Below are 18,027 nucleotides of genomic sequence, written 5' to 3'. Positions count from 1 at the left end.
CTTTTTTTTTTTTTTTTGTATTGTTGTTATTAAATTTGCTTTTTGAAACAGATTTTTTAATTGGCTTTTAAAAAAATATCTAAGTTTGTTATCTGTTTTTAATTTAAAATTTTCTGGTCTTATTTCAGTATTTAGTTAGTCTTATTAGAGTATTTATTAAGATGTTATTTATCGGCTGATATTCATATTATTACTATTATCAAGGAACTTTATGCTATGTTATCTTACATTCATAACTTATTACTTGTTTTAATTTTTTCTTTTATTACTGTTCTTGCTTACAACAAGATGTTTTGAAGTATTTAACATTTAACAAGCAAAGAGGTTGCAAGGTAATGTTTTTATGATTGCCTCTATTTTCAGGCAATCATAAAAGCTAAAAACACTAGTTGTCATATGATGTAAGTATTCAAATCTAAGAAACCATTATCAAACCTAAGAAACGAAAAACTTATGTTTATAACACTGAAATTTAAAAAAATCTTACAGATTCTTCAAACCGCTGAGCAAATGCGTGACCTTCTTTTGAATTAATATTATACATTTTCCATAACCAAGTCTCCAGTGTTCTCTGTGTTAAATCCACTTCAACAGCTTTTAGTTATAAATTGATTTAATACTTTAATTAAGAGTTTATAGTAAATAATTTATAGTAATTAAGTTTCTTACTTAATAGTTATTTAAATAAATAATAAACAATGTTTATTATTTATTTATTAGTTAAATTAAATAAATAAATTAAATAAAAAATAAAAATTGCATTTAAAATGATGGGGTATTTTTGTAGTCAAATAGATTTCACTTAACTGAGATCTACTTTCTTCATTATGCAACTGTCATGTTGATCAAGACTTGGGTATTGGGTAGGGTTTATAGAGAATTGAAAAATGAATAAAGAAAAATAAAAAAGAGGTAGACAAAAATAAAATAAAAAGAGGTAAATGCATTAAATATAAAATTTAATTTAGTTAAAATCACAAATAATAACTTATGGATTTATTTATATATACAAGATTTATGTACATACGTGTGCAGTTTTGAAGGTAACACGGCATTATCATTATATCACTGCCATTGCAATCTTTACCCCTCAATGCAGGTACAGGGTTGTTGCAGTAACGTCTACTTATGCTTACTCCTTCTCCACATGGTCTACTGCATATTGACCAATCAGTCCAGTTTGAGAAACCACCATCAACTAAACCAAAAAAAAAAAATTTATTGCACTTTTATTGTAATATATATATATATATATTATTTATATATATATATATATATATATATATATATATATATATATATATATATATATATATATATATATATACATAAATCCACAAATCCAAATGCTTATGAGCAAAATGTACACTCACTAATTAAATCATATTAACTGGGCAACTTAAATACACTGTCTAAAGGTTGTGCTTAGGTAGTATTTTCATTAACTAAAGTAGTAATAATAGTAAACTATAATAATAAAATAAAATAATAAAATAATTTATATGTTATGACTTTTTGATCCCATGTTCCTGGGTCATAAATCAATGAATATTTTTACAAAAGTAATGAAAAATCATTAATTTGATTTTCTAAAATTTTAAACAATTTTATGATTGTTATTTTTTAATTTTAATTTTTTTACTTATTATTTATTTACCCAAATTAAATGAAATATTACTAATGAAAATGTTATTCATTTGGTTGCAGTTTTGGTTTTGCTGAAGTTGTTGCTGGCACTTGTGGACTGTTTGCTGTCCTTTGCATTCAATCTAAGATAATACATTCTTTTGTCCTCACTGCAGAGCCATTCGGCATCATTTTTTGTGATGTCAATAACTTCATTCCATCGATCGTATTTTCTTTGTTTTACATATTATTTGTACATCTTCAGCACTTGATCCAGTTTTGCCTGAACAACTAAAATTAATAAATTTGGAAAGTTTAATTTGGTTTGCCATAAACTTATAACTTCTTCATTAATTTGCTTTATGCGTTGTTGTCTCCTTTTGATGAATCCTTGTAGGAACAGATGGCGACCAACAATTTGGATTTCAAGTGGTGCCCTGCTGTAATTTTCCAGTGGTTGTTCTAGTGGAATAGTTCTTCTTTTCCTATGTGACTTGTACGAGATCCAAACCATCTTGTTTCTTTTAGTAGTAGAAGTTTTCTTATAGGACATTATGATTAAAGATAATGCTTTAATATATTTCGGAATAACAATAATAATATGTGCTATTGCACTTCTATATTATTTGACTGCCATCTGGCAAATACAGATGCATATATAATTATCAGAATTGCTCAATCGTGAACAGCCTAAGAAAATTCTAGACTTCAGAAAACCATTATGTAACTGCCTGCAAATACTACTTATATACAGTATTGTGCAAATTAGTTCGGACAGTGGCAAAATTGGAATAATTTTCACAATAAGCCCAACTTTTAGCTATGATACTAAAGATTCTCTTGTTTTTTCAGATAAATAAGTGTTTTACTGTAGTCTAGTGGTGTCTGGCAACTCTTTGCTGCCGGGAAGACATTCTAGCAAACGCATCAGTGGCTTCAGTGCTACTCCAAGCTTTGTGCAGAAAGGTTGTGACGGAGGTTGTGACGGATTATTCACCTTGTATTCACAATGGACATCACTTCCAAGAAACGTGCAAGCATTATAGCTCTTAAAGAACATGCTGGTTTGAGCATTAGACAGATTTCTAAGAAAATAAAGGTGGCCAAGTCAACTGTTGGTGACATCTTGAAAAGAAAAAAAGACACTGGTGAATCTTCAACACTGCGACAATAAAGGTGTGGAAGAAAACGCAATACAACACCTCGCAATGATACAGTTATCATCAGAGAAAGTATAAAGAATCCTAAGAAAACAAGTGCAGACCTTCAAAGAGATTTGTCCACATCAGGCGTAAATATTTCTTCTTCAACTGTCCGACGAAGGCTCCTTGAAGTTGGCAGATTTGCCAGAAGACCTCTAAAGAAACAGTTATTGAAATCGGTTATGAAGAGAAAACGTCTTCAATGGGCACGTAGGTATTCTCAATGGACAGCAGACAACTGGAAAAACGTAGTATTCTCCGGTAGCATTTTGAAGTCCATGGCTACAGGTCAAAGTTTGTGAGACGAAGCAAAGGTGAACTGCTTCGGTCAGGACATATTCAACAAGCACCCAAACATCCGCCTAAGAAAATGTTTTGGGGTAGTTTTAGTGCTAAAGGCCTTGGACGACTCATTAACGTAAAGGGAATGATGAATAGTGATAAATACAAGGCCATTTTGGAGACTCATTTGCTTCCTAGTATGACAAGGGACTTTCCTGATGGAGATGTCAATTTTCAGCAGGATCACGCACCATGCCATACTTCACCTAAAATGCGCACATTCTTTGAAGAAAGTGGACTGGAGATTTTAGACTGGCCTGGAAATTCTCCAGACATCAATCCCATTGAAAACTTATGGGCTATAACCAAACAAAGACTCCTGAAAGAAGAATGTTCCACAATGGCAAAGCTAATTAGTGCTGTAATTAGGACCTGGTATCATGATGAGCAAGTGACTAAAATGTGTTCAACTTTGGTTGAATCCATGCCAAATCGTGTTCAAATGCTTGTAAAAGCAAAAGGAGGTCATATCTCCTATTAATTATATCATATTTTGTACCATTGGCATGTTTTTTTGAATAAAACTTCAATGTGGCAAATAATTGTGTTATTTCAATCACTGTTCGAACTAATTTGCACAACACTATCATTTTAAACAACATTTCATGTTGTGGGTGATCTTTTTTGAAAATTATTCAGAATTTTTAAGTTAAGAATTTTTTTATTTAAAATATAAAACTTATTTTAATTTTTTTTAAGCCAAGGGTCAACAATTTATGACACAGTAAATATATATATATATATATATATATATATATATATATATATATATATATATATATATATATATATATATATATATATATATATATATATATATATATATATATAGTATTGTGAAAAAGTTAAGAACCACTAAATAAAAAAAAGTTTTTTTTTCAAATAAATTTAATTAATTTTTATTCTATAGATAATAAAATAGTCTTTTTTTTCAAACATATTAAATATAGCATGAGAAAAAAGAAAACTTTTTTTTTTTTGAAAGTTAGTTAATAGAACCTATAAAAAATAAGGATTAAATATTATGTGTTAACTTTTTTTTATTTTTTTTTTGTGAAAAAGTTAAGAACCACAAAGAATTTTTTGTGCTTAATGCGGCGGAAACGTCTTTTTAAATTTATTTTTCCCTTTTTTTTTAAATATTCTTTTAATGACCTGAGTTATTACCAAAGAACCAATAAAAACATTTGAAAAAAATTAATTTTTTTAAATACTTTCAAAAAAAGTATTTAATTTCAAACAAAAAAAAATTCTTTCCTTTTGAAAAAATGAGCAGAAAAGCTATTACCTATGAAGATCGTGTAAAAGTGGTGCATTTTCACCAGGAAGGTAAATCCGCTCGCGAAATTGGAAGAATAGTAAACCGATCACATAGTTCGGTGCTAACAATCATCAAAAGATTCAGAGACGAAATCTTACGTTGATCGCCATCGTTCTGGAAGACCGCATTTGACGACACCCAATGATGATCACCTTTTAATCAGGTTGGCAAAGAAAAATCGAACCATGCCGTCGCATGAATTAAGAAGGGAATGGAAGCTTTCAAATGGGCGTCAAGCGTCGGCATCACTTGTGCGTAGGAAACTATTAGCTAACAATATGTTATGGAAAGCTGTTCTAAAACCGCGACTTACCAAACAACATATAAAAAAGCGAAAAGAATTTTGCCAAAGCGTCAAAGAATGGTCTAAACAAAAATGGAGGACAGTAATGTTCAGTGATGTGATGAATATCGAGGTTGATAAGCAAAAAAACCGAATTATGATTCGCAGGCAGCCTTCAGAAAAATATAATCTTGATTGTATTGTTTAAAGAACAAAACAAGGTAGCGGGTCGGTTGGAATATGGTGCTGCATGACATATTATGGTCTCAGTATGTTTAAATTATTTGATGGTCGACTCAACTCTACTTATTATGTTGATATTTTAAATAACAACTTGTTACCGTCAATTGATGCACTTGAGCAAAGCGTTCCGTTCATTTTTCAGCAAGACAATGCACCATGTCACAGGGCTAAAATTGTCTCTGAATGGTTCGAAAGTAAAAATATTGAGCGTCTAACTTGGCCACCAAATAGCCCAGATCTAAATTGCATTGAAAATCTTTGGAGTTGGCTTGATAAAGAGATTGCCAAGAAAGCACCAAGGAGCCTTGAGGAGTTGCGCAATATTTTACCAGCAATACTTGGAAATGTTCCCAAATATATTTTAGAGAATTTAATAGACTCAATGCCAAATCGTATAAATGAGTGCTTAAAAATTCATGGTAGAATTATGCGGTATTAGGTGGTAAAAATTATCGTTTTTTATTCTGTGGTTCTTAACTTTTTGACAATTTTTTTAAAATAAAAATTACCTATAAAACTTTAAATACATTTTTTATATTTGTTTAAAAGTTTTTATCACTATTATTATTTTTTATTTTGTTTGTCTATTTTCTAAAATTTATTATTATTATTCTTTTTACCAGAAAAATATAATCGGTTAAAAAAAAATTTAAAAATAAAAATAAGTTATGATTTGTTTTTTTTGTGGTTCTTAACTTTTTCACAATACTGTATATATATATGTATATTAGGGATATACTGGAATTCCAGCCGGAATTTGTGTCTTGTAGATCAATTTGCTTCTGGCTGGAATTAAAATTTTAATTTACTTTTTTTATGACATGTGACAGGCTGTGTAAATAAATCAAAAAATCATTATCCTACAGAGCAATAATAAACTATTGGTAAACCTAGGTATAAGATACAAATTTAATTTTTGCAGTACTATTTCTGCAAATAAATTTACAACATATAAAACATTTGTTGTGTACAACATATAAAACATTTGTTTACATTAATAGTTTGTTTTGTTGTTTTTTATTTACTTGAAATAGTAAATAAGATAAGGTTTTTGAAATTTTAAGGTCAGAAAATTTCTGACCACAGAGACTGTCAGGTCAGCAGTTAGGTCGACATTGCAGAATGCAGACCCTATTTACTAGGGCTGTATATATATATATATATATATATATATATATATATATGTATATATATATATATATATATATATATATATATATATATGTATATATATATATATATATATATATGTATATATATATATGTATATATATATATATATATGTATATATATATATATATATATATGTATATATATATATGTATATATATATATATATGTATATATATATATATGTATATATACATATATATATATATATATATATGTATATATACATATATATATATATATATATATATATATGTATATATACATATATATATATATATATATATATATATATGTATATATACATATATATATATATATATATATATATATGTATATATACATATATATATATATATATATATATATGTATATATACATATATATACATATACATATATATATATATATATATATATATATATATATATGTATATATACATATATATATATATATATATATATATATATATATATATGTATATATACATATATATATATATATATATATATATATATGTATATATACATATATATATATATATATATATATATATATATATATGTATATATACATATAATATATATATATATATATATATATATATATATATATATATATATATATATATATATATGTATATATACATATATATATATAAATACATATATATATATATATATATATATATATATATATATATATATATATATATATATCTATATATGTATATATATATATATATATACAGATTTGTATATGTGTGTGTGCCAACATATTTACAAAACTACATATATGTTAAAAGATATCAGAATAAACTGATATGAAACAACTGACATCAGTTTGTATCAATTTCATTAATATATATATACAACCCTGTGAATTAGGAAAAATGAGGTCGGCAATAAATTGCTGACCTCAAACTGTTAGAGGTCGGCTTTAGGTCGGCAAAGAAGTTAGACACAAAGAGGTTACCCTCAATCACTTTAAGATCGGCAGTTTGGTCGGTATTGCCGAATAGCGACCCTAATTCCGAGGGTTGTATATATAGGTTTTGATTTCACTTAAATCAAAAATATATAAAAACTTTAGTCTGTTATTTAGAAGAAAAATTAATGAAGCTAATCATACCTGGGCAAGGAAATGCATTGCACTCCGGTTTTTCATCTTTTTGAATTCCTTGACATGGTGTACCACTTCCAACTGTAGATGGATTATTACAATCTCTAGTTCGTATTTGATAGCCATACCCACAAGTGGTATTGCATTCAGAATAGTTTCCCCAACTTCCCCATTCCCCATCAACTAATAGCAAAAGAACAAACTAATTTAGAAATTTAAATGTAGAAAAAATATTTATTTCACATAAAAATCCAAAAAAAAAAATTCACAAATAATCATTTATATTTTAAATTATTTCTTAAATTGAAATCATGTAATATAAAATACCTAATAAAGAATGCAAGGCCTTTAAAAATTAAAACACAAAATAATTAACTTTCAATTAAAACTAATTAATTTTTTCAAAAAATCCTCAAACTTTAAAATCACTTTTGCTTTAAAACTTAAGTCTAGTTTCTTTATAACTAATATGTTACTAACAGGCTTACTTATGTTTTACTTTTTTTAATAGTTTATTTTTATTTTCATTTTAAATTTTTTTCATTTAAAATATTTAGTTCAAAGATATACAAAAAAAAAAGAAATACTGAAAAATAGTGTAGAAAAAAAATTAAGATTCATTTGATTTAACTGATATAACTAACTTTAAATAGTAAATAGAAAAAATAAGTTCTTGTTAAAAAATTTTTAATTTAAAAAAGTATAGTAATTTCTTTGTTGTTATAAGGTTACAAGGTAGCACAGAAAAATTATAGCATTCCTAAATACCAACGTATTTAGGGATGCTATAATTTTAATGGATCAGTGTATATAATATCTATACAAGCCAAATTAACCAACAAATCTATATACAGACACTAAAAAATTGCTACATCAGCAAACATACTGATTAATTGAAGTAAAAACATCAGTTTTAACAAGATTCAAAAAAGCGTGTAGGGGATATATCTAACAGCTTTTCTGACATTTATTTTTGTTGCACCAATAATAATTTTATTTTATTGTACGCATTAATATTACACCAAAGATGCAAGATTAGCTGTTCTTAAAAACAACATAAAATTCAATGTTCTAATTTGTTTTTGTTTTATGATCTAAGGCAACAACATCTTAATGCTTAACTTTTTTTAAAAGTGACATATATTAGTAATAGTAAAAAATATATTATATTGTATTAGTAACTATAATTAATAGTTGTAAGTAATTTACAATTTTTTATTGTACAAATATATTGTAGCAGCAAAAAAAAAAACCAAACTTGTAAAAAAAAATCTATAAAACTAAAATTTTTAAACTTTAATATCAATTTAAATTTATGTAAATCATATCATCATTACATAAACCATATCATCATTACGTAATCCATATCATCAATGCGTAAACCAGATCATATGAATTGGAATGTGTTAAAAAAATATTACCTGGACATAATGGAACATCACACACACGAGTTTCTTTAGAGTTTCCAGTACAAGTTCCTAGACAATACCTCTTTCTAACTTTTACACTTGTGTTTCCACAGGTCTCTGAGCAAAAACTCCAATGAGCCCATTTTGTAAACCCAAAATCATCTAAAAAGATTAAACTAAAAAAAATTAATTAAAAGAATCAAATAAATAATTTATAAAATTATATGTGAATATTTTTTTGTTTTCAAACATATTAAAAATCAAAGTACAATTAAATAAACTATTAAGTACACCAACAGAACAGTAATAAATAAATCTTTAAAATCAATTATTTAGTGATAATTAAAACATATAATGAATTATTAACAACTATGTAAGAGGTAGATGTTTCACACAAATATCAAATTTTTATCTAACAGTGCATCTAATGAACATTTTAACAAATTTGACACATCCAATGAATATATTACATACAAAATATTACCTGGACTGATACAATTGCACAATCTGTGCATATTTTGTTGATTAAAGGCACTTTTACTCTCACAAGGAACTTCATCTGGAATGTTAATGTAACCATGACAAACACCTGTACTGTTATCAAAACTAGGATCAAAATCAGAGCTGTATTCACTATTAGCCAAACTAATTTTACATTTAATTGGTATAATTGCATCCAGAAATAGAGATGTATCATTATATGGTTTTAAATAAAAAGGTGAACATATATAATTGTTCTGAGCACATACAGCTGTACAGTTTGTTTGACCATCACTTCCCAAAACAAAACCTTAATGTAAATATAAAGTATGTTGCGAACGGTTTTAGTAAAACAATTCTTAATTACAATTTACTTTAAAAACAATATATGAACATTTTTATAAATTATTTTACCTGAACACCTTGCCAGTTGACAAGGTGTAAACTCTAAGTTACTCCCAAAGCAATCATAACCTCCCTCAGTATGTGGTGTGCAAATTCTTGTTCTTATCATCTGACCTTGATCACACGTCTTACTACATGCTCCCCATTTCGACCATCCTAACCAATATCCATCGGCTAAAATTAAATATCAATAATAACAAAGTTAGTAAATAATCATGATAATTAGTAAGCAAAACTATAAGCACGTACTGAATCCCATAGCACTTGCAAGAATATAGATCTTTTTTCCACATCCTGCTTTGTTGCATGCAGCAACACTGACATTATGAGTGCTTCCACGATTTAAGCCAGTTAAATTAAACTCAAGGACTAAAAGATTTGTGTGGTTGAAGCATACTTCTTTTCCAATGATGTTATTGTCTAATATCTGACTACGACAAATTGCATATTGAAATATTATTCCATTACTCTTTTCAATAGGAACACTGCTCCAGTTAACTGTTATGACACTTACATTATCACTTGAACATGATATTAAACTTGGTGCCTCTGAATCTAAATTAAATTATAAACAGCATAAAAGTATAATAAAGTAAAAAATACAAGAGTTGGTTTAAACTTTTTTTATCTAACTTAACAAAATAAAGTTTTATAATTTAAAAAAATCTATTTATTTAGTTTTGGGTACTCCAAATGCAGTAAATAATTTTTATTATGGTATGGAGGTCTGACCTTTTATTTTAAAGTTATATTTTATTACATTCATAAACATCAATTGAAGTACATCTACTGAAAGATAAGTAAAAATAAATCCTATTGAAGTATATATAGTTCAACTGGAGTAGTAGACAGGGGCTATTCTAATGAAAAAGTTTGGGCAGTGGTACCCTCTTGTCCCAAACAAACTTGGTAGAAGTATTGCCAAATATTGGCATTTTTTCGCCTAAAAAACAAAATTTGCCATATAAAAAAAAAAAAATGGTCCTCAGTTTTAAATTTGGGTGCAGACCCAAATTGACACCCAAATACAGTTGACGCTGTTGAAAACGGTCTAGAATAGCCACTTGTAGGGTATACATACATCCATTTATGGGTGTTATTTTTAGTTTTAAAAGTATGAATTGTTATTTCTAGTTTTAAAAGTATATTTTGAATATATTTTTTAGCTTACCTCCACTGATAAGTAATAAAAAAATTTTAAGAAAAAATTTAAATACTTTTCATATTAAATTGAATAAATTTCAAACAAAATATAATAATTATGGAAACTATGGCAACCCTTTTAACCCGGGACCAAAGATACATGTATATATATATATATGTATCTTTGGTCCCGGGTTGAAAGGGTATAAGTCAATTTGACCAACTTTTTGAGACAGCAGTATCAATGTTTGAAAATTCCTGCGTGTAAGTTCATTATATCCTTACATATTTAAGGTATTTTTATATTGTATTTATTACATTCTTAATACACTATTAAAATTCTTGATATTATGAATATTTAAAAGTACTATGAATATGAAAATTTTTTGTATGAAAAATTGACTTAAGCCCTTTCAACCCGGGACCAAAGATACATATATATATATATATATATATATATATATATATATATATATATATATATATATATATATATATATATATATATTATATATATATATATATATATATATATATATATATATATATACATACATGTATATATATATATATATATATATATATATATATATATATACATGTATATATATATATATATATATATATATATATATATATATATATATATATATATATATATATATATATATTAGAGCGGGTCATTTTTCAACTTTTACAATAAATGCTTAGGCCATATGAATTTTAAATGTGTTGGCCCTTATGTAAAACTAATGCATAAAATAAAACGAAAAATTTTAATTTTTAGGTTTTCAAATTTCAACCTGAAAAACTAAGGTTTTGGGTAAAAAATGCGGTATACGCGGTTTGCCACAACTTTTGACAGGTTATTTCGATTGACTCAAAATACCTTAAGTTGAATCCTCAATCCCAAATAATCATAATTAGACACCTAGACAGTCATTTTAGCTTAAAAACTTATGATTTTTAAAGTTTACAAAGATCGTTATTTTTGCTATACTTTGCTGTAATATTTTGCATAACAATATTGTATGACTGTAATGTAGAAAACAATTTTTAAAAGATGCCTCAACCGCCACCCAAAATACTACCAATTAGAAACATAAAAAATCATTTATATGTAATTTTTATGAATTTTGTTGATTATACTAATTATACAACAAACTTTTTTTAAGTTATAACGCAACAAATGAATATTACTTATTACTTAAAAAAGCTTCAGCAAGTTCTGTTTAGATTCTAAAACAGGAAGAAGTTCTCTGTGAGCCATTATTGCCTTTATAAACCCATCTCTTGTAACTTTTTTCACAATTCTTTCTGTGAATTGTCTGTGTACAGGAAATTCTGGAACGTCTAAAAACTAAATAAGTTCTTCTTTACTAATCTTGCATGTTAATTTCCTGCAGTTATGAAACCAGATTCAGTTTAAGCACTTATTAAATAGTTTAGAAAATATTTAAAAAAGTTCTCAAAAAGACTATTGTAAGACTGTAAAAGAAATATTTTGGTACAGGATCTGTAAAAGAGTTAACATGAGAAATAACTTTAATAATTAGAGCTGGATTGATATGTATAAATAACAGTCGGTCAATAATCTGTTTCTCTGGACTGACAGGGAAAGTAAAGTTATTAGTTTCAATAGACAAATTAGAGAAAAATATCTTGGCAAGTAGTTTTGCCTTATCCTCGGGTGAGACAATAGGATCATGTGTGAGAGAATTTTAGACATGCCATTATTAATAACTTTATCAAAGATTTTGAAAAAGTTTCTAGGACATAACTTCTGAGATATAATTCTAGATTTTGTAATGAGAACAGACCTGAAAGAATAAAAGTTTCCCTGAATCCAAGAGATTATAAACACAATAACTGACCAAGAAGCAATTTTTAAAAAAGGGCATAAGGAAAATGATAAAGAAGAATGAGAAGAGCAATTTAGTGAAGTGATTTTAAGCAAAAGCACCTTAAAGTTGAGTGCATGTGGCAATTGGAGGATAGAATTAGAGTGTGAATTAAAGTATAATACCCATTACCCTTAAGAGCCAAAAATGAAACAGCTAAATTTACATTAATCTCACAAAAATGCAAGTATTTTGAAAAAAATTTAAATTTATTTTGAAAAATATTTTTTTGAAAATTTATTTTGAAAAAAAATTTTTATTTTGAAATTTATTTTTTTTCAATTTATTTTGAAAAAAAATTAATTTGTAGACCACAAAGAATTGTAAAAGATAAATTAAAAGTATTTAGTAGTAATATTTTTTATTTTTAGTGTTTTTCTTATTATTTAAATCAAACATTTAGCACTATGCAATAATGTCTCATTCTTGCTAATCAACTCAAAGTTGTAAGAAAAGTTGTAAATAGTGTGGCATTGACAATGCACACTAAAAGCACTAACAAGGACACTATATCTGTACAATACAGCACTATTAATACTCTGATAAGTTACAGCCTCTTAGAGACCTTACTATAAGAAGGTCTTAAAATAATTAAACTGAGTTTCAGAGCTATGCTTTCATTAGGATTTAAAAAAAAGGAGTTGTATAGCCACTATTAAAAAGGCTCATGCCAAAACCATTAACAGAGTCAAGAAGATCCAGGGTTCATCAATCTAGGCAGGGAACAATGTAACATATTCAAACTTACACAAGTCTATAACCCTAATTTGGACTATTTAAAAAGGATGTCATAAATAAAGTAAGTAAAGAAACTATGTGATTATAATGAACAATATAAAATCCCAAGAGTGTACAAAACACCAGGATCTACATAAAAAACACTTGTTCTAAAATAAGATAATAAACCTAAAATATTTAAATAAAAACCCGCAAAATAGCATAATAAAGACCCAAATAGTATAAAAAACTTGAAATATAATGAAGTATACAAAGCATTAAGAACTATACAAAAATATCAGGAACTATGTGAAATACAAGAAACAATATAAAATAAAAAGAGGAATATAAAAGATCAGAAACAAAATAGCAGCAACTAAATGAAAAATTAAGAAATATCAAAACAAAAAAAAGCTATAAAAAACACAAGGTACTAAATGTTAGGTACTATACAAATTATTAGGAACTATATAAAGTATTGAAAACTATATAAAGTTTTAAAAACTATATGTAATATTAGAAACTGCACGAAGCATTAGAAACCATATAAAACCTTAAAAAAATTTTCAGTCAACACATTTTTTTAATATGGAAACCTTTTAAAAGCAGATATAATGTTAGCAGGTTTTTTATTTTGTGAAAAGTAAATTTTTTAAATAGAGCTAATTGTTAAAACAAGTTTTTTTTAGGATTGTGAAGCACTCATGAATAGATTGCTGAAATATAAGCAGTTATAAATAGCCCAATAACTCCCATATTTAGGCCCAATGATTTCCCATTATAGCCTGATAACTCTTACATTACAGCCCACATCAAGTAGCTTCCGTTTCATTTACAAGACATTTACAAAAGTCTTTTAAATTTAAAACTCTTAAAAAATAATGTTTCAAAATAGGAAATAATAAAAAATAAAAAAAACTTTTTTTAGATTTTTCTACAAAAAAAAAATGTTATAGAAACAACTTTTCTTTATATATATATATATATATATATATATATAACATAGGGTTTAATATTGTAATAAGAAATTAATAAGTACAAAAAAATACATTAAGAAAAAAACATACAGAAACAACAGAAATATCAAAATTTACAAAATAATATGTTTATAAACTCACAATATTCTTCTGTAACAATTTGAAAAGTATCACTCAAAGGACCATAGCCAATTGAGTTAAAATATTGTAGCTCTACATTATACACAAATGATGGAAGCAAATATTCAAAGAAAATATTTACTGAGCCACTGTACAAATCAATTGGGGTAAAATAAAAATCAAACTCTTCTAAGTATGGTAAAGATCGATGCTGCAGTCTTGATGTTTCAAAAGATGAGTTTGCCATAGAAATGTTTCTTATGATTGCTTTAATGCCTAAAACTACACCATTCATCATATAAGGATCAGGAGGCAGTATTGTAAAACTTCCAGTAAAAGATGTCATATTGATGTTACGTGGCATTGGAACAGCATCAGGTTCTTAAAAAAATATATATATAAAAAAATACAGAAATAATAAATAAGAAATTAAAAAATTATTAAACTATATTTATAATAAAAAAGTTTTTTTGTAGTTATAAAAGCATAACTTTATCAAGTACTAGCAATAAATAAAAATTGTACCAGCTTCAGGAGTGAAAATACATTCTTCAGAACTATAAGGTCCAGTTCCATTATTATTACTTGCTGCAACTCGACAACAAATTGACTCATAATTTTGCAAATTGATAAACATTACTGAAGGATCTGTTGTAACATTTTCCAAGGGACCTGATTGTTCTCCCATACATTTAAGAATGTAGTTTTCTAAAATTCCATTAGTGCAACTATTATCTAGTACATTCCATGAAACAACCACAGCTAGATTAGGTTCATTTTGTAGGTAAAGTGAGTTAGGTGAACAACTTGGTATGTCAGAGTATGTTGTAAAAAATACTGGATTTGAAATATTACCACAACCATATTCATTGCAGGGTTGAATTGAAACTTTATAACTTGTATAAGGATGTAATCCCATCAGAATTAATTCATGACTAGTAGTTTGATTAAGAAATCTCCACAATTTGTCATCATTACATATTACAGATGCTTTAGCATAGTCTTCAATTGAAAATTGTAGATTAAATATTATACTACGATAATTTAAATCAATAGGTCCAGGATCATAACTTCCTGTAACATATACATGAAATAACCAAGACTTTATGGTTCCTCGAAAATATGTAGGATCAAAACTATCAGGAATAAAGACGGCTGTTCTTGGGTCAACAAGATAATACGCTTTAACAACAGGATTTAAACAGACTGGTTCTACAAATATTATTTAAAAGTTTTTATTGTAACAAAAAGGATTATAAAAATAACCCTAAAACTTTGCAAATTAAAAATTAAAAAAAAAATCCTTAAGTTTGCAAATTTTTTTTCTTCAAGTTTAAAAAATAAAACTTTATTTAATAGAAATATAATTAGTTTAAAGATTAAATCTTACTCAAAGTATAAAAAAATCAATTTATTAAAATACTTACTTGTAAGAGGACTAAGAAGACATATTTTAGGACTAGCAGGACCTAGTGCAACAGAATAGGCATTTACATAAGCAAAATAAACATGACATTGGCTTGCATTTTTCAAAATGTATTGATTATTACTAACATTAATGGTATTAAAAGAATCAACTGCAATTGGTAATGAATTCTTTAACATTCCGTAGTTTAAGCGGTAAGACCCTGGTGCTTTAACATCATTCCAGACATCTATATCATTTTCAAGAGATTGCCAATTAAACAAAATTTCAGAGTCGTTGAAACTTCCATTTAAACCATCAGGTGCAATATCAGGTGCTTTAAAAATTTTTAATAAAATGCATGTAGATGAACTGAATAAAAATAGTTTGGCTATGATAAATAATACTAACATTTATATAACAATACTAATTAATTTAATGTTTATACTTAATGATATCTGTAACTATTTGTTAAAAATAAATTTAACTCAATTTTTTTTCATAACATTTTTTCTCAAAAATATTATTATCACTTTAGTTACCAGTTTTACTAATAACAGTTATAAAAATAAAAATTTAGTTCTTAGAGGTGGATTCAATAAATAAAGGATAAAAGATTAAAAATATCAATTAATTATAATTTAGCATTTAGTTACCAGTGCTCTGAGTTCTAATAACAATAAAACTTGCAACACCAATTCCATTTCCACCTTGAGTTGTACCATAAGCAATAATACATAGTTGTAAAAAAGGAAAATCAGAAGTGTCAAAAATCACGCGTAATATCTCAGGATTTGTTATTGTATAATATGTAATAATATAATGGTTTAATTTGCTAAAACAACAAGTTAAAAATAAAGTTAAAAACAAATTTTAACAAATTTTAAATCGAATTTAATTAATTACAATTGTAATTTAAAAAAGTTAAAATAAATTAATTTATTTTGAAAATTTATCAAAATAATAAAATGTAACATTATAAATATAATATATATATATATATATATATATATATATATATATATATATATATATATATATATATATATATATATACTTTTTTCTTATTCTTCTTGTTATTCTATGTAATTATTATGCAATTATGTTAAAAATAAATTGGCTACAATTACAATAATAAAAGACTATTTATTTTGAAAATATTATAAAACAATAAAATTTAATATATGTTATAATTATATATATGTAATATATATTATAATTATATATATGTAATATATATTATAACTATATATATGTAATATTTATTATAAAGATAATGTAATAATAAAATGTAATACTATAAATATAATATATATACTTTTTTCTTTTTATTCTTTGCTATTTATATTTTTGAAAATGTATTCAAAACAAAATTTGTACCTTTCACTGTTATTACAACTATCATCTGGCAACTTTATTCTGTATATCAAGTTGTAGCTATATGGAACTCCTATCCAATTTTGTTCATTTATTTTACCAATGTCACATCTCATAGTTTTATTTACTTGGTTAACTGAACAATTCAAACTAGGAGGCTGAACAGGCTCTAAGGTAAAACATACTTTGTTATATAAAAGAGTTTATTTATTTAAAACTCAAAAATAAATTTAGAAAAAATATTTTACAATATGAATTACTTATAACATATGCTGATAACATATTTACAATTGTAAATTGAAAATAAATCAAAATTTCTGAATAAATTATTTTGTTTAAATGATTTATGTTATACTTATATGAGTTTATTAAAAAACCCACTAACCCCTGAAAAGAGGTTAGTGTAAAACTTATGCAACAACCTGTGGCTAGTAAACAAATTAGTGAGTTTAGATAAACATCGTTAAAAAAATGACATAATAGAGTTAAAAAAACTATAAAACTATTTATCTATGTTTGACTGCCTTTGACCACCTCTATCTCCTAAAGATAAAGTAATTTTTTACATGCTATCTTCCTAACTTTAACTTCTAACCCCTTTCTGGTGCATATCAAAAATTGCTAACATAGTAAAAAATGCTACTTTTGTAATATTCACTTACAGGTGCAATAACCCATATGATGGAAAGCATGTATATCTTTTTGTTTCTCTATTGAATGAATCTAATTTTGAGTTTAATAGATGTAATATAAAAAAGTTACAAGGCTTCAAATTATAATTG

At 25.9% G+C, this 18,027-nt stretch overlaps 1 protein-coding gene across 4 annotated transcripts in view; it reads right to left on the bottom strand.

The window, feature by feature from the left end:
• The window catches only part of LOC105849170 (uncharacterized), a 209,399-nt gene that overhangs the window by 20,140 nt on the left and 171,232 nt on the right, over positions 1-18,027 (bottom strand). For all 4 annotated transcript variants that reach the window (XR_010642513.1, XM_065813632.1, XM_065813633.1 and 1 more), the window contains 12 exons: positions 17,249-17,414; positions 16,525-16,703; positions 15,891-16,205; positions 14,989-15,675; positions 14,485-14,844; positions 9,855-10,160; positions 9,615-9,779; positions 9,205-9,510; positions 8,733-8,882; positions 7,321-7,494; positions 1,028-1,198; positions 488-594 (listed from right to left, as the gene is read on the bottom strand). Coding sequence is in view for 3 of the 4 variants with exons in the window: in XM_065813632.1 (XP_065669704.1) it covers positions 488-594; positions 1,028-1,198; positions 7,321-7,494; positions 8,733-8,882; positions 9,205-9,510; positions 9,615-9,779; positions 9,855-10,160; positions 14,485-14,844; positions 14,989-15,675; positions 15,891-16,205; positions 16,525-16,703; positions 17,249-17,414 (3,086 nt within the window). In the remaining variant the exon portion in view is untranslated. The remainder of the gene's footprint in view (positions 1-487; positions 595-1,027; positions 1,199-7,320; positions 7,495-8,732; positions 8,883-9,204; positions 9,511-9,614; positions 9,780-9,854; positions 10,161-14,484; positions 14,845-14,988; positions 15,676-15,890; positions 16,206-16,524; positions 16,704-17,248; positions 17,415-18,027) is intronic.

The sequence above is a fragment of the Hydra vulgaris genome, chromosome 12, assembly GCF_038396675.1.
Source record: "Hydra vulgaris chromosome 12, alternate assembly HydraT2T_AEP".
Lineage (NCBI taxonomy): Eukaryota > Metazoa > Cnidaria > Hydrozoa > Anthoathecata > Hydridae > Hydra > Hydra vulgaris.
This window is presented reverse-complemented; position numbering and strand designations above follow the sequence as displayed.